The sequence below is a fragment of the Monodon monoceros genome, unplaced genomic scaffold (assembly GCF_005190385.1).
Source record: "Monodon monoceros isolate NGI ecotype Baffin Bay Population unplaced genomic scaffold, NGI_Narwhal_1 Super_Scaffold_16, whole genome shotgun sequence".
Classification (NCBI taxonomy): domain Eukaryota; kingdom Metazoa; phylum Chordata; class Mammalia; order Artiodactyla; family Monodontidae; genus Monodon; species Monodon monoceros.
In genome coordinates, this window is record NW_021703772.1 from 19,438,811 (window position 1) to 19,456,737 (window position 17,927).

The 17,927-nt window shown below is 55.7% G+C and overlaps 1 protein-coding gene across 1 annotated transcript; it reads left to right on the forward strand.

Moving 5' to 3' along the window:
• Positions 1-978: 978 nt before the first annotated feature.
• On the forward strand, positions 979-17,303 carry TMBIM1 (transmembrane BAX inhibitor motif containing 1). The gene is made up of 12 exons (XM_029225130.1): positions 979-1,058; positions 9,693-9,925; positions 11,131-11,231; positions 12,019-12,083; positions 12,298-12,351; positions 12,787-12,837; positions 13,363-13,402; positions 13,651-13,688; positions 13,866-13,953; positions 14,269-14,364; positions 15,416-15,469; positions 15,855-17,303. The coding sequence occupies exons 2-12, from the start codon at positions 9,733-9,735 to the stop codon at positions 15,999-16,001; spliced, it is 927 nt and encodes a 308-aa protein (XP_029080963.1). The 5' UTR covers positions 979-1,058; positions 9,693-9,732; the 3' UTR covers positions 16,002-17,303.
• The last annotated feature ends 624 nt before the right edge of the window (positions 17,304-17,927 follow it).

The window sequence follows — 17,927 nt, forward strand, 5'->3', positions numbered from 1 at the left end:
TTCTAGCTGTGTTTTGTCAAGTCACACCCCTCCCCATTCGAAAAGGAAAAGCGTCAACAGGCTGTGAACAACATTCAGAACAGTGCCGATCTGCAGCTACTAGCACGAGATAAGCACCTTTAATCTACCGGCAGCCTTGGCGTAATGGAAAAAAACCATGGACTTTGGAACTATGTAAACTCCGGCAGCGTTTCAAAACTTCCCAGAACCTATTTCCTTGCCTGTAAAATGGAATGACTAGTACATTCTACCATTAGTGGCTGTGAGGGTTGAGACTACAGGTGCAAAGCCCCCAACACAATGTTTTGCACTGATTGTAGTAATCTACATCCCAGGATTTCTGACTCTAAAACACCTGCTTTCCTGGTTGAAGTAACTTCAGGCAGGCAATGTCTTAGTTCCCAGGGGCAGAGGTTCTAAGTTCCATCTATCTCTGCATCTGGACGTTTGAAGTTTAAAACTTGAAAAGTACATTTGGCTTAAAAGCATAGAATTGTCAAGGATGTTCATCACTGATTTATGTCTCATAATGAGAAAAATGGGAAACAATTTAAATGTCCTTAAAAGTAGGAAACCGATTTAATAAATCAGCAATAGCTGTGTGATAGAATACTTTGTGGCTTTAAAATTATGCTTTTGAAGAATATTTAGTGACAAGAAAAATGTTCATGCAAAAATGTGAAGTAAAAAAAAAGCGACAAGCAAAACATCGTACAAAACAAGTAAAATACGTAGATATATACAGGCAGAGAAGCATCAAAAGCAAGCGCTCGCCGCTGGGAGTCGGGAGGAGTGGGAAGAAGTGATCTTTTCCTGTAGTTTTGAGTTTCCAACTATGATTACGTACTGCCTTAAAATCCGAAGACACTAGTAAGTCCTCAGGGACTTGGGAGGAGCGCGAACAGGGCGGGACGCGGGCGGGACCGGGGCGGACCCCAGCGCCGGGCTGGGGCCGGCGCGACGGGGCGGGGCGTTGAACACCAGTCCAGTCCAGGCCTGCGAGGGGGTGACCAACTTGCGACACCGGGAGCCCGCGGACGCACCGTCGGGAGCGGCAGGCAAGCCAGGGGCCTGGGGCCGGCGGGAGTGGGGGGCCGCGGGCCGGCGGGGACTCGGCCAGGGCTGGGGCGGCGCTGTGATGGGGTCCCAAACTTTCTTCGAGTGCGCGGTAGGCCAGAATGGGGCTCTGTCTCCCTCACCTTTGGAGTTTCTCTTTCCCTGTGCGCCCCGGGCGGGCGAGTGGCGCCTGTTTAGCCTTGGGAGCCGAGCCGCGGGTTGGGGGCACGATCGGGCCGGGGTCTGAGGGTGTCCTGTCCCCCGCTTCCTGGCGCGTATCTGTCGCTGGGCGTGTCCACAGTGCCAGCCCCAGGGCGGCCAGCTGTGCGTGGGATAAAGGCTGTCACGGCCTTAAGCTGGTGGGAGGGGGAGGGGAGGCGGCCCAGGGCCTGGCCTGGCCTCGGCTTGGCTCTGCACGCCCTGGTGGCAGCTTTGGTGTAGACAGGTGACCGAGTATTTGAGTGAGTTGGGGACCGGGTGGAAGCCATGAGCAGCCCCCATTCTTGGCGTGGGGAGCCTGCCACCTCTGTCACCATGACTTTGCCTCAGTCCACACCCTTCTAGCCACTTGCCCTCAGACTGGGTTCAGAAAGCTACCCGGAAGTACCAATACTATCCTCCTCGTGGCCTCTTTGGGCCGGAGTAAAAACCAAACAGGAAAATGGGAAAGGGGAAAACCGTGGAGATGGGACAGCGGGAGGGGCAGTAGAGGAAGGCTGCTGGGAGGCTCGGCCCTGATCTTGCGGGTTCTGCACCAGCTCTTGTCCGCTGGGGGTCACCATCCCTTCTGACCCCACGGTGGCCTCTGTGTGGTATCCAGGGGTTGGGGTTCCCCCTGAGGAACCTGGACATGGGTTGAGGGGGTTAGGCCTGGGAACCAGGGACAGAGGCAGATGTCATGGAAGGTCCCTCGGGTGTCCAGTTCTCTGGGGCTCTGAAATATTCATCTCACTGGTGAGCTTTGGTTTCAAAGCTGGCGCCTTTGGCTTGGCCGGCGGTGGCAGGAGGAGCTAAGCGATCCCTCGGGGCTGCTTTGTCAGGGGCCAGGGGGCAGCCATACTTCCGCCTCACCTGCCTGCTCTCCCCACCTCTCCAGCCATGAGGACCCAGAGAGCCAGTTTAAAACTTAGAAAGTAGTGGTGGGACCACACGGGGTCAAGTGCCCTGACTTCCTGTCATCTTGTGCCGGGACCTCAGGGCCTCACCTGTAAAAACAGGCACCTCAGAGAGGTAATGACAGGGTACACCTCAGGTGTGGGGAGAAGCTCACTTCATGAGCTGGGGTAATAGCCGGCTCAGCTCAGCCTCCTCCCATGGGAATGGCTCAGCTGGAAGAGCACTTCCATCCCCCAGACTTGTCGCCCTGGACCCTTCAGAAAGAGCAGAAGCCCCAGGCAAGGGACACACACTGGAAGGGCCAGAGTGGAAGCTCATACAGCAACTTGAGGAGAAGGTCTCTGCTAATGGTATGGTTAATCCTGATGTAGGCTTTCTGGAGTATTCTGTTGGGAATGCCGTGGAGGGGATGGCCTTGACAGAATCTTCCAACCCTGATTCTGGGGATCTAGGCCAAAACCTGGGCCTTGTTTTAAAGTAGAAATGATGCCCGGAAGTCCACAGGCCACAGTGCCAGGTACCTAGAGGGTCAGGGAGGAGGATGAGAATGAGTCCTTATTCTCGTATGTAATGATTGGTATTTTTTCCTATCACATGAAGGCGATGTTACGGGATCGCAGCCTCCTGGCTCTGTGCTGGTTGGAGATGTCCCCCAGCCCTTGGCAGTGAGTCCCATTTTGGAGATTATAGCGGCTGTGGGGACAGGGCAGAGGAAGGCCCCTTGCAGAGGATCTGGCTCTGAGAGTGAGGGGGCCTGCCTGGTACTGAATGTGACTATTCTGAGGGGCTGGGGGCGAGGACAGGGGTTTCAAGATATGAGGACTTAGGACATGAATCATTCTGAGGTCAGCCTGTAAAACAAAGGTGGCCTGGCCAGCGTGCCACAGGATGGTAACTAGGTGTGCCCTGATACAAATGTTCCAGCCTTAAGGAAGTTTGCAGGAACAAAGCCGAACACGTTCGCTCAGTGCAGAACTTCTCAGAGGCTTCCTATGCCATTGTGCCTTGTGAATTTCCAAAAGGGGATATGGGTTGTTTTTCAGACTTATCTCTTTCTGAGCTCATCCATTAACATCTCTTGGGGCGGTGCTCTTTAGAGCAGTCTGGGAAATGCCTGGCTGGATGAGTCTAGCTTTCCACTCTCTGGTTCGGGTAACTAATCCCTCTTCCTTTCCCCGATGTGGGCTGATTTGGGGGGAAAAGGAGGCCAAAGGAGGTCATTTGCCTGGATCCCCACAACTAGTTAGTGACAGAGTTAGAACTTGAACCCAGATCTCTTGACTTCCTGCCTCGTACTCTTTCTCTTCTGCAGCGTATCGCTGTTTCTCTGCAGGCTCTGTGGTGAGTGAGACCCAGGAGATGCTGGTCCAGAGGGCAGTCTGGGAGGAGAGGGAGTTATGGCCACCCCCAGGCCCAGGTCATGCCCTGTGCCTCTGCCTCTGTAGCCATCCTCCAGGCCACTTTCACATCCGGTGGAGATTCTTTAGGAAGCAAGTCATTCCGCCCTGAAGCCTTCTGCTCTGGTCTGTTAGGCTGTTCATTCAAAAGCAGAGACTCTTAGAGTCGGAATGGACTTTGATCTTTTGGTTCAGTGCACTTGCTTTACGGATGAGAAAACTTGAGTCCAGAGATGTGCGGTGGCTAGCCCTGACTCACACAGTGGAGTCAGGACCAGAGCCAGGACAAGAACTCAGCTCCCTGCCTCCTAACCCAGGGCTCTGGCAAAGGTCGACTTTCTACGAGGGAAAAGGAATTGGTGTCAACGAGAAAGGTCTTCACTACCTCAGCTGGCCCCGCGTGTTGGTGTTAGCCTCTTCACGCAGGTGACTGGTGGGGGCTTCAGGGGCTTTTGCTCCAGGCAGGTGTAAAAGCAAAGGGCACTCGAAGTCAGACGTCAGATCTGGGTTCAGACCTATCTCTGCTGTTCGCCTGCTGTGGGACCTTGGATCGGGTTTTCTCCGAATTTCAGTTTTCTCATCTTTAGGGTAGGGATAAGGATATGCCCCTCATAGGGCCCTTGCGAGGAGCAGACATCCTTGGTAGTCGGTAGTAAGTACACAGTACTTGCTACTCTTAAGTGGTTCTCTTCCTTCCCTGCCCACCGCAGGGAGGGGTTTGTCTCCCTTCTCTGCTGTGGGTTGTTCATTATCTGTCTGACTTTCCCCCTCCTCATCTTGAAGTTCAACTGAAAAAGGTAGGAGAAGATGAAACACAAAGGAGATGGATGGGGCTGTGTTTCTGAAGCTGCATCCAGCCCTGGTTATTGCTGTCTGCTTTCCTTATCTGCACTCCCCAGCTGTTCTGACCACTGGCTTGGCTGGGGTCTCCAAGGTCACCTGCACTGATGACACTGCTTTGCTCCCCTGGAGAAGGGTGATGGGGGGACCCTGGTACTTGGGTCTTCCCATGCCCTCCAGGGTGGCTTCCCCTTCCTGGGAGGCTGGAGCCACCTTCTCAGTTTCCGATTGGAGAGAGGCTACCCTGGTTAGAGACCGGGCTGGGAGGGAGGTCATGGGTTGGCAGCCTTATCTGTTTCTGAGCAGGAGGGCATGGAGAACTGGGGGGATGGGGACTTGTTCTGGCTCTGCCTCAGCAATGCGTTCACTGGCATCTGTTACTCTGAGTTCTCAGACAGCGGGCAGGGCTGGGAATGAAAGTTCCAGACCCATGACCAAGAGGGCCTGTCACGGGCTGGGCAGGAACTTTCGTGGCTCTGGGGTTTCCTGGTCTGTCAAACGACCAGATGATTTCTAAAGTTCATTCCAGCTCTGACGTTTCAGTTTTTAGATCCTCTCGGCGTCATCCTGTTGACCACAGAGGCCAGGCGGACAGAAGGATAAGTTGATTCTGGGCCCCTTGGTCTGTGTGCGTCAGGCCTGGTGGCGTGCCCAGCCACTCCTGGGTGGATCTTTTTACTCCTCTGCCCTCCTGGCTATGTGCTGGGTTAGGAGGGTGAAGTGTTTGCTTGGAGGGGAGTGAAGAGCTGGGGGAGTTGGGGTAGGTAAAGGAAAAGGGAGGGAAGGAGGTTGTCACAAGAGGCCTGGTCGCAGCAGGCCAGGGGCTGCGCAGGGGCTGCGCGGCTGTGCCGGCTGGGCGGGGTTTCCTGAGATGCGCACTCTGAGCTGTTCGTTCCATTCTGGCTCCGGGCACCCGTTCCTGGCAGGGAGGAGGGCAGGCTGCCCGGACCAGTCAGCTGCTCCTTTCCGCCCCTCCCTCCGACACACACACATACACAGGCACCCTCTTGCTGTAACCCCAGTAGCTCCAGCTTCCTCTCAGCAGATTCCAGAGCCTTAACCCTTCAGATGCCCCCCAGGGAGCCTGAACCTGGGCCCCGGCTGGCTGGGAGCATGCTGGCCACACTGAGACAGCGCCAGGGGAAGGAGTTGGCTTCCCCCAGGTTGCCTCTGCAATCCTTGACAGCCAACAAGTCCTGTGTTTGAGCCCACCCACTTCCGATGGCTGGGCCTGCGGGTCATGTAGGAGAAAGGAGAGGTTCTGGCTCCTTCCTGAAGGGACACGAGAATGGGGTCATGAGAATGGGGAGCAAGCTTAGATCTAACTTGACAAGGATGGGGTGGAGTCTGAATGTCTTGATAAACTGCATTGTGAGGAAGAATGTTGTAATGATTCAAGCTGCCAGCAATGGAACAGCCTTGCTTCCTGTTGGAGTGTGTATGCCAACAACAGAAGCCGAATGTCTACTGTATTTTAGGAAAATTCAGGCTTCCGATGGGGAAACTTAAAGGCCCTTTTTGGCCCCTGGAGACTGTGAGCCCCTCCAGTAGCTACCAGCGGAACTCAGATGCCCTGATTCCTGGTTTCTAGTCTCTGGGTATCAATCATACTCACTTTGTATCTTCTCCTGCCTCTTTCCCCTCCTTCCCTTTGGACTCCACATTCTCCTGCGGTTCCCACCCTTAGTCATAGTCATGAAAGTAAATACCGACCACTTCTCCCTTTCCCTACTACCTAGTCACGTGCCAGGCCCAAACCTCATCCCTAGCTGAGGCCTTAATGACGTGGAAGTGGCCAGCGCTCCATGTAGGTCAGGCCGTGGCCAGGGAGAAGGCTCAGAAGCTGCCAATGCTGGCAGCCCTGGGCCTGAGGTTCCTGCCCCTCAGCTCGGAGGGGAGTGTGACTGAGCTTAGCTACTCCCCTGACTGGCCTGAACACTCTCTCCATCTCCAGCGCACAGGTCTCTACACCAGAGAGCTGGGATGTAGTCCTGGCCCCGGGCCCCACTTTGTGGCCAGGGACAGGTCACTCTACCTCTTCCTGCACTGTGGCTGGCTCCTGGTAAAGGGAGGGGTCAGCTTGCCTTAGATGAGTGAGTTTCCTTTCAGTGCTGACCTTTAAGAATCTCCATCTCTGACCACTCTCTCTCCTCCTCGTGGTTGCACAGGGTTTGGGGACCATGGGGATGATGGAATGGGCTGAATGGTTCAGCGTCCACTTGCTGTGTGAGCGTTCTTTTGTCAGTAGAGGGTCTGAGATGGGAAGCTTTGAGAAGTGATGTGAAGCTCGGATAGGCAGGGCGTCCAAATGAGGATGAGAGCGGAGACATTAAGAGCCCTGGAGTCGGTCTGGAGCTGACCGACTTCATCACACCCTAGCTAAGTAACCTTGGGCAAGTGACTTAATTCTTCTCAGCCTCTATGTCTTTATTGTAAAAAGGGATAACAACATATCCACCCTGTTGGGCTCTCCTAAGGATTTAATGAAATAATAACTAAAGATAGGCACTATTTTAAGTGCTCTACATGTATTTTCTCATTTAATTTTTATAACAACTCTGGTATAGTGTTAAACCCACTTTCCAGATGGAGAAAGTGATGCATAGCGAGGTAAAGTGGTCAGTGCCGGTCTCTGGTGAGCACGGGCTGGTGGCTAAGCCCGCAGAGAACTGGACTGTGAACTTCTGTGTTCCCTGCGGAGAGGTCTACTGGTGAGTTCCTCTGAAAAGAGAAGCGTCACAGGGAGGGGCGAGGGAGGGCAGAGGGCGTCTTCATGAGTCAGCGGCCCACTGTGCTGGACCGGAACACCAGAGTCCTGGTGGCCTACCCAAGGCCGGCCTCGAGCTCCCTGATTCACCCTCTGGTTTGGGGAGGGACCTGTTTGCCCGGCTTGGCGGGTGGAGCATCTGGCTGGCGGGGCAAAGGGCAGGCCCTGCGCGTGCCCGCGCGCGCGCCGTACCTGGGTTTGTCAGATAAGTCCCAGTCCGTTAGCGCTGGAAATGAGCTCAGAGATCATCTGGGTCACTCACCTCATTTCACAGAGGTGCGCCCTGAGGAGCCGACAGGACCAGGTCATGGTGACATCACTGTCAAGTGACTCGGCTGGGGCCTCCGACCACAGGGTCTTTCCTGCCAGTGTCTCGCCAGCCGTGTTTAGCCTGTTGTCAGCTGGGCCCACGGCAGTAACGATAGATAACCCTACTCCACAGGTGGCCCACCCGTGCTGCTTCCCGCAGACAGGATGCTGTCCTCCGGGTGGAGTTAAGGGGGGTGTTTGGAAGGGGAGGGGGGGAGGGCGCTGTCGGAAGAAGGAGCCTCTTGCCCCAGGGCAGGAGAGTCCAGTTTCTCTCCCTTCCTTTTTAAAAAAAGTCTATTAAGGGGATGCAGGTATTATAACTGCTCATGAATGTTATCCTACCCTGACAAACCCAAAATATTTTCAAAAACACTTACTATGCCTGTTTCTTAAACTCACACCACTCAGTGTTGGGTCTCCCCGTTCTCCTCTCCCTGTTTCCTCAGGGTGCTCTACCCCACCATGCAGGGCCTTCCGCCATGGCTGTGTCACACCCTCACTGTCGGGAAGGTTTTCTTATTTCTGACCTGACACATTCTTGATGTTCTGGTCCATTCACTCTGGGAAGATGGAGAACAGCTTTCCTCAGAATAACTCATTGACTTGGCCTGTTATTCGAGCCCTCCTCCCCGCCCCTCCCTGCTACCTTCCCCTCTCTGTGTTATCCCAGTCGAGAGAGAAGAGTTAAGACAATCCTTTATCTGCTCCCTGCACTCTGCAGGGTGCCCTCAAAAGAGAGGCCAGTTCTCCCGCCCTTCTGGCAGAGCCTCTGGGATGTCTGCTGACCTCGATCTGGGCGTGCTTTCTCCCTGTGGGGTCCTGAAGTTCTTCCCTTGGGAGACACTCTAGGGGCCGGTGGTGGCCCTGTGAAGGGGTCCAGATTCTCTCAGGGCTTAGGGCCCTTCCAGGAAACTCCTCCTTAGCTCTTCCCAAGTCTTCATCTCTGCCACCTCAGAGGGGAACACCAGGCCCCAAGGCCATTTATTTGGCATAAGAGGGCCTAAAGAACACAGCATAATATAGAGGACACCTACCCAGGACCTTCAGCCTACCTCGGTTCTGGTTGTGCCATTCACTTGCTAGTTCTGTGATCTTGGGAGTCACTTCACTGTTCTGGGCCTGGATTCCCTTAGTGGAGCTGAGCATCTGGGGCTGTACAACTTTGGGGTCCCTTTGGGCTCTGTTTCTTGGGTTCCCTTCTCCTCATTCCTCAGCCCTCCCCTGGCTGTGGGGCTCTCCTCCCGCAGAGAAGGCACTGGCTGGATCTGGCGTAACTCCTCAGCGCTCTCTCCTATCCTGGCCGCCAATCCGGGAGGCAAACAGGCAGGAATCACAGGGACACCAGGCACTTGGCTTTCGAAACGTGTGTCTCCCCCTCCCAGGGGGCTTCGGGGCCCTGCACTCCCTGGCACCCTACTCCCTGGCAAGCCCACGAAGAGAGTGGTGGCAGCCACAGGCTATCGCATGCCTGACGCACCTTGGCTGTTATTTGAAGGAACCAGAAAGTCCTGTCTCTGGCCTGCTTTTCTGTGCAGCCTCCCAACCCCCAGGGGCCATCCCCGTGCACCCACTTGCTCAGGCCTCTCGGGTGGCCCCTGACCCAGCCTGCCACGGTTGGCCCTCCTCCTCCAGGCCTGGCAGCTCCAGCCCTGGGGCTAGCTTGTTGTCTTCAGCTTTGGGCCTTGGCTCTCCCCCAGCGCTGCCTTTCAGGCCGGGAGCTCCTGCCAGCTGCTGGGCTGACCCCTTTAGTGGGTCTGCCAGGGGTGCTGGGCTGACCCCTTTAGTGGGTCCAAGCTGGCCCTGTGACTCACCCGTGGCTTTGCTGGGGCCATTGGGCTTCTTCCCTGGTCACTGGAAGGCCTTCTTAAGTGAGCACAGGGGTGGGGGCGGTGTGGTTCCCAGGCCCGCTGCTCTCATACCACTGATGCCCAGCGACTGCTTCGGGCTCCTGCACTAAATCCCCGTCTCCTGCCTTCCTATGGCAGGAGGCTACACAGAAAGGGCTGGCGTGAAGGCAGAGGGGCAGGGGCTGAGCTGGTGGGGTGGGTGGTACTGGGGGGATGGGGACGGTGACCTGTGGGCAGGAAATGATGCGCTGTGATGGGGAGAGGAAGTCTGAGGCTTTCCTCTCCACAGAGGCAGGCTGGATTGGGGCTGAGTGAGCGGGGCCTGGGCACTCATGACTGCTTCTCTCGTCTTTCTTTCAGGTCCCAGCAGCTGGGGTCTCCCCTCAGCCCGTGAGCCACCATGTCCCACCCCAGTGCCCCCCCTCCGTATGAGGACCGCAACCCCCTGTACCCTAACGCTCTGCCCCCGGGGGCCTACGGGCAGCCATCTGTCCTGCCTGGTGGGTACCCTGCCTACCCACAGCCTGGCTACGGTCACCCTGCTGGCTACCCACAGCCTATGCCCCCCATCCACCCGACGCCCATGAACTATGGTGAGTCCCTGAAGGGCAGTGGGGGTGGGTGGGAGGAGGCAATAGTCATAGCACGTGAAGCTACTTCCCTTCCTTCCTTCTCAACTTCCTTTATCCCTTTTTTCATCTTCTCTTTAGCTCTCTCCTTCTGTTTCCCCATCTTTGTTACCTCCCTGCGTTTTCCTTCAGCTCCTAGCCCCCCGGACCACCTGCCAGCCCCTTTATTCAGAAAGGAGACTGGGTCCATAAGACACACACCAGAACTTACACATCAGATGAGAAAGTGGCTGGTGAAGTAATTAATTCCTTCAGAGCTGTGACCCGAGGAGGCCGTTTCTGTTGCCCAGCGAGGCAGCTGCCACCCCACCTACACTCCCCACTTCCTTAGGAACTGCCTTTGGAACCCAAAGCACTTTTTTGTTTTAATATTCTCGGTGCTGACAAATCCTCATCTCTTAAGGTAACATCTGATTTTCGCAAACATCCAGAAGTCGCTTGGATGCTTGATAAACATCATGGCTGGTAAATTTGGTCAGAAATGAGATGAGATTAGAATGTGGTGAGATTTTCCTGTGTGGCTCACATGCAGATTTTGAAAGCAGCTCCCAAGGAGGCATTCAAAGAATGTGTTGAGCCCCTGCAGCATCTCTGGAATCCTGGAGCACAGCCAGCTGTCATCTGGCCGTACGTGTTCTGGTGTGAATATTGGTACATCAGTCACGTTTATGGTCACGCCTCATCCTGTGCACGCACACCCCTGATATTTCTGTTTTCCCCGAGTCCTAATGTTTGCCTGATGTAGATCAGTCTGCACACTCGGTTCTCCATCCTCCACACACGTGCGCTGTTTCTATCTTCCTTTTCCTCCTTCCACCCCTGAGTCCCCGCTCTGACTCCGCCAGCCCCTCTGCCCCGCGCTTGCCTGGATTCCTCATGAGGTCGTGTCCCCTTGATGGCAGTGACCACAGGTGTTCACACCCCTCAGTAAATACATGCTGACGGAGTGGTCACACCTAAGCCCCCTTTAGCCAGGGGTACGCTGCTCCCTGTGGTACCAGCTCTTGTCACGTGGAAGGTACCTAGAGGACCTGGCTGGGGAGTTCCTGAGTTGTAACACATGTCTTTTGCCTGGGGATACCTGAGACTGTGAGATAGTGCCGTGGAGGCTTGGGGATTGAGGCCACACGTCCCAGGTCCCCAGTTGGTCATATGTGATCTGTCCCCAGGCCCAGGCCAGGGCTATGATGGGGAGGAGAGAGCTGTGAGTGACAACTTCGAATCTGGAGAGTGGGGTGACAGGAAAGTCCGACACGCCTTCATCCAAAAGGTGAGATATGGGTTGGGAGGCCGGTGAACCTGGGCCCCTGGGGCTGGGGGAATGGAGCCGGGGAACACTCGTTTCCACGCACAGGTGCTGCTGCCTTCTGGGTCCTCACTAGCCCTGCACTCTCCTCAAAGGGGACCCCAGTTCCTCTAACCTGTGTTCGCCCACCTTTAGTTCCTCTGTTCCTTGACCTTGTTTTGGGGGGCAGATTCAATCTGGGAAAACCTGGGCAGCCTCTGCTGAAGTGTTCTGCCCCCTGCAAGCTTCCTTCTCCTGTTAGACGGGAGCAACTTGAAGCCAGAACTGATTGCACTCGCTCGCAGCCCCTGCCCCCACGTCTCGCGTCTGCCCAGCACCTGCTCAGGGTGGACAGAACCTGACCAATGTCAGGCTGAGCCGCTGCAGGCGTGGATGCTGAACCTGGGAGTGCGGTGAGGCAGGGGGCAGAGGCAGGGCAGTGAGTGCCAGCGGAGGCCAGGTGCTGGGCAGGGACGGGGAGAGGACAGGGGGGGCAGTGGGGGGTGGGGGTCAGCCCGTGTACAGTATCTGAGCCCTTACTGGGGGCGGCCTCTCTGCCAAGCTGCAGCTGTGGCAGGCTCCCAAGTGGAAGAGGAGTAAGAGTAGATCCTTCAGAATGAGGCAGGAGGCTCCTCCCTAGCTCTGAAAGAGGGGCCAGGGCTAGGGTGGTAAGGTCTTTGGGGCTCCTTGGTCTCAGGGCCCGGCTGCTTCCTGGGGAGAGTCCGGGAGTGCAGGGTGGTGACCGTGCTCCCCACCACTGCCTGTGTTCCAGGTTTACACCATCATCTCCATCCAGCTGCTCATCACGGTGGCCATCATCGCTATCTTCACCTTTGTGTGAGTCTCTAGGCCTCTCCACACCGCTGGGAAGTAGCTCTGGGGTCCTGGGCTCTGGGTCACCTGCTGGGAGCATGGCTTGGGGTGGGCCCTCAACTCAGAGGGACTGGAAGAGGAGCTGGGATGTGGGCGATTAGAGAAGAGGGGGCAGGGCCTCGGCAGGGAGGCAGACAAGCCGTGGTGTGACTCCTCTCTTGTCCCCCCTGCTCCACAGGAAGCCCGTCAGCGAGTTCGTGAGGGCAAACCTGGCCGTCTACTACGTATCCTAGTGAGTCTGTGCTTCTCTCTGCACAGGGGCAAGGAGAGGAGGGGTGACAGTTGACCAGCTTTTCGGGGCAGGGATCAGATCCTTTTGGAGAGGGGCCCTCCCAGCTGTGCTGGGAAGTGTGGGTGTGTGCCACCGAGTGTAAGTGTCACGGAACTCCTGAGAGCCAGGGGTGGGGGACTGGTGTCAACGTGCGTCCTGCAGGACCGTCCCCGTGTTCTGGCAGCCTCTCTGCGGTGGCTCCTGCAGCCTCCTCCCTGGCCAAACCCCCTGTTACAGATGTCCTCAGTGCCCCTGGCTGGGTAGCTTCCCCTCACACTTGTAGATAGCTCTCTGGACCTCCAGCCTTACGGTGTGGTGAGTGCCGCCAGGCTGGGCCGGGAGGGGGCCCAGGGGCAGAGGGGGTCTGGAGACTACTTCCCTGTCTCTTCTCCCCAGTGCTGTGTTCCTGGTCACGTACCTGATCCTTGCCTGCTGCGAGGGACCCAGGTGAGTCCCAGAGACTTAGACAGTGGGAAGGGATGGGGGTGGGGGCTGTTTTGCACAGAAAGGGGATTCCTTAGAGCAGCAGTGGAGATGCACCAGCAGTGATGATGATGGTGGTGGTGGCTATCGTTCGGCTGTGTGCAGAGTGCCTGGTGTGTGTGGGATCTATTTAGCTATCTAGCTGTTATTCTTACAGCTACCCTGCAAGATGTGTAGCACTTAAACTATTTAACAAATAGGAAGGACCCAAGGCTCAGAGAGGCCGAGGAACTTTCTCACAGTCACACAGGTAGTCAGAGAGCTGCAAACGAATCCAGGTCTTTGTGGCTCCACAGCCCAGGTCTGTCCTATTGTCCCTCTTGTCCCTGCACAGACACCTGAGCAGGTATCAAGGGCCATGCCAGCCTCACCTCCCCCAAGTCCAGGCCTAATTCTCCAGGCACATAAGCCAAGAGTTTCCTTCTGCTAACGGAGCCTCTGAGACCTGGCCGGCCCCACACCACTTAACTATGGTTTCTTTCCCTTCAGACGCCGTTTCCCATGGAACCTTATCCTGCTGACCCTCTTTGTGAGTCTAGAAAGGTCCAGGGTGTGGAGATGGTGAGGGAGGGCTGGTCCCAGGGAAGGGATGGCACGCCGTGGTGGAAGAAGTCCCTAGCTCTCTCCCCGACCTTACCCTGACCCCTGCCCTTGGTCTCCCCGGGCTTTCCTACTCAGTCACACGTATCGCCAGCTCTGGCAAACCCTCCTGGCCGTGCCTCCAGGGCTCCGGCTCTCTTCTTAAGTGTCTCACTCTGGTCTCTGTCCTTCCCTCAGACTCTTGCCATGGGCTACATGACCGGCACCATTTCCAGGTACGTTCAAGGACAGTTACTACACAGTGGTGTGTTTTATAGGGGAGCGTGGGGCATCTCTGGGCTGGCAGCCACCTGTATGGGTGGATTCTGGGCACGATGCTTCCAGAAGTAGTAGTTTTGGAGTCATTCGTGTGTGGCATATGCCTCTGGCCTCTCTCAACTCCTTCCCCGCAGTGTGTATGACACCAAAGCCGTCATCATTGCAATGATCATCACTGCTGTGGTGTCCATTTCAGTCACCATCTTCTGCTTCCAGACCAAGGTGAGGGCACCGGAGGGCCCTTCCCTGGCCACCCCATCCCCCTGTTTTATACAGACCTGGCCTTCCGGGCTTGGCACATGAGCAAGCCTGGAAGGGCCCACACCCCTATGCTAGGCATTTCCCTCAGAGACCTTAATCCCCTTCCCTTCACAACTACATCCACAAAACTGCTTCCTATGTCTGTCCTTAGAATGTCACGGTCACTCCCATGGCCCCCAGGAGGCAGCACTGGGACTCCCTCGAGGAAGAGGGAGGGCCTGGCTGGCTGGGCCAGGTGGCCCGTCTGACACGTGCCTCCCCCTCTCTTCCTGGCAGGTGGACTTCACCTCGTGCACAGGCCTCTTCTGTGTCCTGGGGATTGTGATGATGGTGACTGGCATTGTCACTGCCATCGTGCTGTCCTTCCAATATGTGAGTGTCCCAGGAGAGACGGAGTCACTGAACCCAGTGCCCAGGGCAGACTTTCTGTATATCGTGGTGTAGCAGGCCCCACAGGCCTCTGGCTTCTAGAACCTCTCGACTGGCTAGCAAAGGCACCCACACTGAAGCACCATCCTCTGGATTGGGGTATCTTTGGAAATGGCAGGTCCTGGGAGCCATAGCACCTGAGGCCCTGGATAGCATCATGGCATTCCTATGGGAAGCAGTGGTTAGATCTGTCTGACAGCTGAGACCAGGTTCTCAGAGGCAGGTTGCCAGAGGAACCCAGAGGACCGAGAAGATGGGCTTGGGTGGAAGAGACCTTAGAGATCACTGTATCTAACTCTTCTTTTATTCCAGTCAGCGGGAGGCGCAGCGTGTGAGGCCCCTAGGCTGAGGGGAGCTTCGTGGCGGGGAGGGGAGAACAGTGCTGAAAGGGGAAGCACATGAATGGGAGGGCCGCCTGCCCACTTGACCATGGCTGGCCCTGCCCTTCTGTGGACAGGCCCCTGGAGGGCTGTTGAGCAGGGCTGCCCTGGGGGTGCTCCCTGACTCCACTGTTTATCAGGGTGGCTGGGGGGCTTCCCTCCCAGCCCTCTCCTTTAGTCTGTCCCTCCCAGGCTGGGCTGCAGGAACACGGTCTATTGAAGGCTGACCATGACTAGAGTGAAGGTGATGGGGCTCTTCAAGCAGTGCATGCCTGGGTCTGCCCCTCCCAGAGCTAGAACTCAACCATTTTCTTTCTTCCAGCAGCGTAGTGGACACCTCTGTACCTTGACTAACTTTGGAGACTGGCTAGGCTAAAGGATGCTGTGATTGGTTTTATATGGCCATTGGACGATGGCCTCTGTTTTCTCTACCATATATGTTACTATTCTTAATTTCTCCCAGGATCTGGAAGGTAGAAGTAGTCCTTTCACGTAGCTAGCATCCTGGATCTTCGCACTTGGCCAGACGTCCGGGGGGGAAGATGGTCCTGAGGGCCTGCCTCAGTCCAAGCTATGCTAAGGTTTCTGATGCCATCCCTGTCCTTTCTCCCCAGGTTTACTGGCTGCACATGGTCTATGCTGCTTTGGGGGCCATTTGCTTCACTTTGGTGAGTAAGACCCCGCCCCGTCTAGGAAGGGGAGCTGAGGGGACAGAGGGGAGGAACTGTGAGGATGGTGAATGTAGGCTGCTTGGGAGGCAGGGAGTGGGGCCACAGCCGCCCTTCCCTTTCCCTACTGTCCAGAGGTTCCACTGATTTTCTGGGCATGCCCGTCATCTCTTGTTCACACCGCCTGCTATGAGAACTGTCAGTGGGCCGTATTATGGAGACGGTGTGTCTGTCTCCCCTTCTGGACTGTGAACTGCTTTAATGGCAGAGACCACGTGTTCTGCTGTTCATTAATGTGTTCCCTAAGCATATCTAATGGCCCAGAGGCTCCCAGGACAGATCTGCTGACCATCTGGGTCCTCATGTGTGGCTTCCTGTCCTGCAGTTCCTGGCTTACGACACACAGCTGGTCCTGGGGAACCGGAGGTACACCATCAGCCCGGAGGACTACATCACCGGCGCCCTGCAGATCTACACAGACATTGTCTACATCTTCACCTTTGTGCTGCAGCTCCTGGGGAATCGCGATTAAGGAGCCCCTCCCGTTCCGCCCTACCCTTGGACTTTTCTCTCCCTAGAGGGCTGGGCCCTGTGACCTGGGTCTGGGCCTAGACCCCTTTCCTTCCCCTCAAGTAATATGCCCATTTTCCTTTCTGTCCAGGGATGGGTAGCCTCTCTGGCTGTGGATGTGTAGGTACTTGGTGGGGTTGGAGGAACTAGGGACTAACTCACTCTTGCCCTTAGTGGACTTGGCAGGAACTGGGCCAAAGATGTGCATTCTCCCTCCGCCCACTATGGGGCACCAAATCCTTAACAGTTGGGGTTGGAGTGGGGAGGGATGAAAAGAGCCTATTGGATAGCTAAAATGGAATATGAGAGGTAGGAGGGACTTTCTGGTGATGGGGTTTCCTCTCCCACTTCTGCCTCGGGCTTCTGGACTTGATAGCTGGAGCTGTTTCCTCTCTCAGCCCCCAGCAAAGCCAGAGAGCTTTGCCCCCCCCGCCTCCTGGACTCATAGGCATTATCCTGTACTTCTTCGGCAACCCCTGGCGCCTTCTGACTCAGGAAGGTAGAGGGGGTTTGTGCCCGTGGGTCTCCCCTGCTTCAGCCTCTTCTTTCGACAGCACATATATACTGATCTTCTGGGTTTCGGGTGGGGAGGAAGAGGAGAGCGAGCAAAGCCAAGCGCAGAGGCCAATACAGAGCAGCATCTATCCGGGGCTTCCTCATGGCTTGTGGTAGTAGTGCAGGCCCCTCTGCGGCCACCTGGTCCCCATTCTCCAAAGCTGCCTGGGGCCTCCCTGGTGCTTCTGAGATCTCTAGTCAGAGGGACCTCTTGCTTCCTGTGCTCAGGCTGCTCACAGCAGAAAGTGAGGGACAAAGGTCAGGAGATGGGATGGTGTGTATGATCACCACTTCCTGGCCGTGTGGTCAGGAAGTAACCAGGGTGAAGAGAGACGGGGGTGTAGGCAGGGGAAATGCCTTGGGGTCCCCCACCCTGAGAGATACGGAAGCTTATTGTGGTACCCATGGTTCTTCCCTTCTGCTAACTCGGGGAGGGCCCCAAGAGGAAGGAGACGCCCTTCTTAGTTTGTTAACTCACGCTTGGGGGATTTAAGACTTGGGCCCTGTCTCTCCAGCCAACTACCGCTTTCTTCATGACACCAAGTGCCTCAAGCTGGAATGGGGAAGGGGGACAAGGGTCACTCTATGGGCTGGGGTGGAGACCCAGTCAGCCCAAGGGTATAATTAGGGCTCCTCTATTAAGTATTTGGTCCTAAATATATCCCAAAAAAGGACATAACCAGAAATGTAATAAAGTTTAACGTTTAGAAGGTAAAACCCTGTTTGGCTCTGGTTTTCTTCACTTTAAGGTGTCGTCAGCTCTGGGAGAACTTGTCTGGCTCTGCCCAATGCATCCACATCCTAGCTTTGCGTTCTGGCTTGGTATCGTTTACCTTTTCTACGATAACCAAGTATACTTTGTCCCAGCGCTTCCTGGTGATGGATGGCTCAACCCTCAACCCCAGGTCTGGCAGGGGCCGCTCAGAGCCATTGCACATGACCTTTTCTGCACCACGGACCCTTTACAAAAGTGCATGAGAGCTACGAATTCTCTTCCCCTCAAAACTGTATGTGTACACACGATTTCACATATGGGGCGTGGGGGTGGGGATGGACCACAATGTTCAGGTTTAGAACTCCTGCCTTAGAAATCACTAGTTCAATCCCTCTTAATGAACAAGGAAACTGAGGCCCAGAGAGATTGAGTCATTTGGACTCAGCCAAGAGGATTAAGTGCTTTTTTAAACTCCACACCCTGAATGCCTTCTTTGATTCTCTTTATTATTTGTTTAGGCTGAATGGAACCTCACCCTCCTGGCCAGCAGCTCTGAGGGCTTGGTCCCCAGGGCCTGAGCCTAGGCTTGTACTTAAGTCTCTGTGGTTTCCCCAACCA